Source organism: Pteropus medius, unplaced genomic scaffold (assembly GCF_902729225.1).
Source record: "Pteropus medius unplaced genomic scaffold, Ma_sr-lr_union100, whole genome shotgun sequence".
Classification (NCBI taxonomy): domain Eukaryota; kingdom Metazoa; phylum Chordata; class Mammalia; order Chiroptera; family Pteropodidae; genus Pteropus; species Pteropus medius.
Window position 1 is genome coordinate 74,528 of NW_024348676.1, and position 4,879 is coordinate 79,406.

The following is a 4,879-nucleotide window of genomic DNA, read 5'->3' on the forward strand; positions in this document are numbered from 1 at the left end:
GATTTTTAAGCAGAAACTGTACAAGCTAGGAGAGAGAGGAATCAAACATTGAAATTATTGAGAGAGAGAAACCACCAGCCCAAAATAATATATCCAGCAAGTTATCCTTTAGCTATGAAGAAGAAATAAAGGCTTTTCCAGACATACAGATGTGAGGGAATTAACCATCAGAGATCTGCATTACAAAAAATGCTGAAAGGTGATCTACTTGAAACAAAAAGATAAAAAGATACAAAACTATGAGCAAGATGACTAACAGACAGACAGAAGTAGGACATTTCAATCCTTGTTTAGAATAGCTGACATCCCAAAGAATCTTTTCAGGGCACTCTTTATGTCTTTGTTCCTGAGACTGTAGATGAAGGGGTTCAGCATGGGTGTGACCACGGTGTACATCACTGAGGCTGTGGCACTTGACTGTGAACTGTGGGTAGCAGCAGAGCTGAGGTACACTCCTAGACTTGTACTGTAAAATAGGGAGACAACTGAGAGGTGAGATGCACAAGTAGAAAATGCTTTATACTTCCCCTGAGCTGAAGACATTCCACGTATGGAGGACAATATCTTAGAGTAAGAGTAAAGAATACCAGCCAGGGAACCACCGCCCAGCAGCACGGTTACAAAATACATCACCATGTTATTAAGAAAGGTGTCAGAACAGGCAAGTTGGATCAGCTGATTGAGTTCACAGAAAAAGTGGGGGATTTCTAAGGCTGTACAGAAGGACAGTCGCAATGCCATTAAGCTATGTAACAAGGAATTTAGGATACCCATGATCCAGGACACCAGAAGCAGCAGTCCACAGAGTCGGGAGTTCATGATGACCATGTAGTGCAGGGGGTGACAGATGGCCACAAAGCGGTCATAAGCCATCACTGTCAGAAGAAAGACATCTAACCCACCAAAAAGTATAACAAAATAAATCTGAGTGATACAGTTTTTATAGGTTATAACTTTGCTCTGTGTCTGGAGGTTCACCAGCATCTTTGGGACAGTGGTAGAGGTAAAACAGATGTCCACCAAGGACAGGTTGCAGAGGAAGAAGTACATGGGCGTGTGGAGGTGGGAGTCTGAGCTGACGGCCAGGACGATGAGCAGGTTTCCAAACACAGTGATAAAGTACATGGAGAGGAAGAGCCCACAAATGAAGGGCTGCAGTTCTGGTTCCTCTGAAAGTCCCAGAAGAAGAAATTCTGAAACACTTGTAAGATTGTCTGGCTCCATGAGGTGACTTCAAGGAAAGAGGAAAAGAACTGGAGTAATTTTCATATAAACTGGCATCACTCACATAGCTCTAATGCTACAGTTTATATTTTGCAGTCAAGAAATTAATTTTAATATGTTTTTGTAGATCTGGTCCCCTCTAAGGGTTTCCTCTGCCCCCTCAGATTAGGATAGTTTGTACCAATCAGCTTCTTTTCCTAAGGTGTCATGTGTTCTATAGTTTACATGAGAAAATCTTCATGTATTTGAAGAATATAAGTTGAGTGCTAACCATGTTTTAGGCATTGTCTAGCTGTATTAGAATGCTTAAAAACAAAAGTCTATACAAATCAATGATGAAGAAAGGATATACAAGCAATAATAAAAATATATAACATTTCAGATGGAGATAGATGTGAAGGAAGAAAGGAAGTCTAAAGGAGAGAGTGACTAGTATGTTCTTTTTTTCTATTTTATTTGTTTGTTTGTTTGTTTGTTTTCTTTAGGCGAGGCAACCCTTGGTTGACTCTACATTGCAAGGACCTTGTCAGCTTACAATCTTTTATTTTTCATTTTTTCGCCTACAGCACCTGGTCTTCCTAGGTGGTCTCCCATCCAAGTACTAACCAGGCCCGACCCTGCTTAGCTTCCAAGATCAGATGGGATCGGGCTTGTTCAGGGGGGCATGGCTGTACATGTGTACTTAGGTAAAACCTGCAAACAAGATGACATTTGAACAGAGACATCAAGAAAGGGAAGGAGATGCCAGGTTATGTGGGCAACTGTGTACCCGCAGAAGGAATGGCCAGCGCGAAGTACCTGGAGTGGAGCAGAAGGGGTCAGTGATGTGCACAAAGTTAATATCAGGGTATCTGTTAGGCATTGATTATTATATTTTCAGGCTGCTTATAGGTAGTGTTTCTCAATCAGAAATGATTTTTCCTCTGGGGTATCTGGCCATATCTGAAGGGAAACCGCTAAAAATTGACACTCCACAGGAAAGCACCCCCTCAAATTATTATCCTGCCCCAAATGTCAATGGTCAAAGGTGAGAACACCTAGTCTAGACCAGCAGTTCAGGACTTCAAAGTGCATATGAGTCACACAGGATTCTTGCTCAAAGGCAGAATCTGCTCCAGCAGGTCCTGCAGGTTCCAGAGACTCTGCATTTCTAACAAGATCCCAGGTGGTGTTGATGCTGCAGGTCCTGGTCTGAGGACCACTGTTTGAGTAGCAAGGCCGTGGTCCTGTGTTAGAGTCAGAGTAGGTAATTTTAGGTCTTCTGACCCAAAATTCATTTCTGCATGTAATTTTGAATGAATAGTGTATTCGCTCACTCCAGAGGCTGCAATAAATTCTGTATTTGTTTCTTTTATATGAAGGCACTTGAGTGACACATAATCATATACTTTTGAAAAAGACTTTATAGTGGGAAGATTAAAAAGCTCCAAAGATGTCCACATCCTAATCCCCAAGGCCTTTGAATGTGATATTTTTAAATCAGGGGAGGTTAGGGTAGCAGATGGAACAGGGTTGCTAATCAGCTGACTTTAAGGTAGAAGATGAGTCAGGATTATCCAGGTGAGACTAAGGTAACCACATGCTCCTCTAGAAGCAGAAGAGGAGACAAGATGAAAATGCTACACTGCTGGCTTTAAAGATGGAGGAGGTGCCTGAGCCAAGGAATGCAGGTGGCCAGAATGCAAACTGGAACCGGAAGGGAAACAGAATCTCACCTGAGCCTCTAGATTCTCTCCTGAGCCTCTAGAAGGAACCCAGCCCTGCAGACATCTTCATATTAGCCCATGAGACACACATCAGGCTTTTGACACTCAGAACTGTGGGAGTATATATTTGTTTGCTTTAAACAACTAGTGTGGGACAATTTTACAGCAACAATAGAATCTAATATAGACACTTATTTAATAAAATTTGCTGAGAAAACTGAGTGAAGCCTCTCCATCCCCTCATAAGTGTCCCTTGGATAAAGGGAATTTATCTTGGTTTAAACCCTCATGAAAGAGAAAAGAAATTTTAAATTGTCTTGGAGGTATTCCACACAATCAGCTGGTACAGTGAAGTCATCATTGCACAAATGTAAACATGACCTGGCTATGATGCCTTTGATGCATTAAAATTGAAGCTACAACCAATGACCTTCATTTCTCCCTCACCGAAATGCAAAAACTTTTGCTTTTCATCATCGTATACTCTGCCTAGAAGTTGTTCAGTCCTCAGATTACATTCCCCGAGTGCATGACAGAATTTCTTATTAAAAATACAGAAAACAATGACCACTGGAGGAAAGGCTGAGTGTGGGAAAGGAATTTTTGTTAACTGGTGCAATAGAGAATGTAAACAAGTAATAAACCCAAACGATGCAATCTTGCTAATAATTAAATAATTAAAAGTAAAGCTATTTGATATTCCTCTTTAGATTTATTACATAATTATTTTCCATGTGAATAACAGGCATGAGAGAAGATACCGCAATGTATGTCTCAAGGTAGTTTCTACCTCCACTGGTCAGGATCTTTTCAGTGAATACAATACATGTTCAAATACAGCCCATCTTAGAAATTTAATACAAATACTCTGACTTCATGGCACCGTTCTCCACACCTGACACTCTATTTCCTACTCCCTGACCAGCAAAATTCCTCAGACGTGTTTTCATTTTACTGCAACCGTTTTATGCATCTCACTCATTGTGCAGTGTCTCCCAACTGGACTCCCGTGCCCATCACTTACTTGTCAACTATGGTTCTAGTAGTGTAGATTCAGACACATGGTTATTAACACATTAAATAAATTAATTATAATTAGTCGCTTAACCAAGATACAAACACAGTGATCACTTGTCTCTGTGGTGGGCTGACTGGGCTCTCATGTGACACAGTTAAGAGTCCTTACTGACCCTTTCCTGAACTAGCTGCAGGGCATTCAGACTCATCCGGATGGGGTCTCTAAGAGGGAGGACTCCATGTGGAAGTCTAAATTCCTACCTGGATGGTTGATGATGAAGACTGAAGCTCTGTCCCCATACAAGACAGCAGGAGGGAGTAAAGCATCAGTTCCGAGACAGCTTAGGAGTCAAAAGCAACAATCGCGTCCTGTCCACCAACGCAGTGCGAGCTGAGGGACTGCAGAGAGGAAGTATTACCGCTCCCTCTCTCTCTGCTCATCAGGCACATCTCCCTCCTGTTATTCCAACCTCTAAGCACATGATTTCCCTCTGGGCCTCTGGAAAAAACAGAAAGAAAAATTTCCTAATGATTCTTTGATCCCAAAAGACTAAGTTAGAAGTCAAGTGAATTTAGTGTTTATTTCTCTGTGTCCTTGATCTCCCTGCTCTTCTACCACTTTATTTCAACCCTGACTTCACGTTTTCTCTGAAGTCTGACACTACGAAATCTGTCAGCATCAGGTCCCGTTAATCTATAAAGCAGATTTGTGGTGGGACACAGACTGATGTCTCCAGAGAATTGCTATTCTCTCTTCAAAAATGGGAGAGCTGCGCTCCTTTGACATGCAATCCTGGGCACTACGCTCTTTAGCTTCTTGACTCATTTGTCAAAATAATTAGGAATTTTGTACTTATATCACAAGTTAAGAGCTGTTTTACAGGCCCTTATTATAAAATGTTTGTAAATTTTGAGAGATACACTTCAATAAT

General features: G+C 41.3%; 1 protein-coding gene and 1 pseudogene across 1 annotated transcript; both read right to left on the reverse strand.

Annotated features, from left to right (window-relative positions):
* Positions 1 to 279: 279 nt before the first annotated feature.
* Positions 280 to 1,295, reverse strand: LOC120616829 (olfactory receptor 7A10-like). Its single transcript, XM_039880402.1, has one exon. It carries the CDS (start codon positions 1,222 to 1,224, stop codon positions 280 to 282), a length of 945 nt encoding a protein of 314 aa, XP_039736336.1. The 5' UTR covers positions 1,225 to 1,295.
* Positions 1,296 to 1,781: 486 nt separating this feature from the next.
* On the reverse strand, positions 1,782 to 1,900 carry LOC120616837 (uncharacterized; annotated as a pseudogene).
* Between the last annotated feature and the right edge of the window lie 2,979 nt (positions 1,901 to 4,879).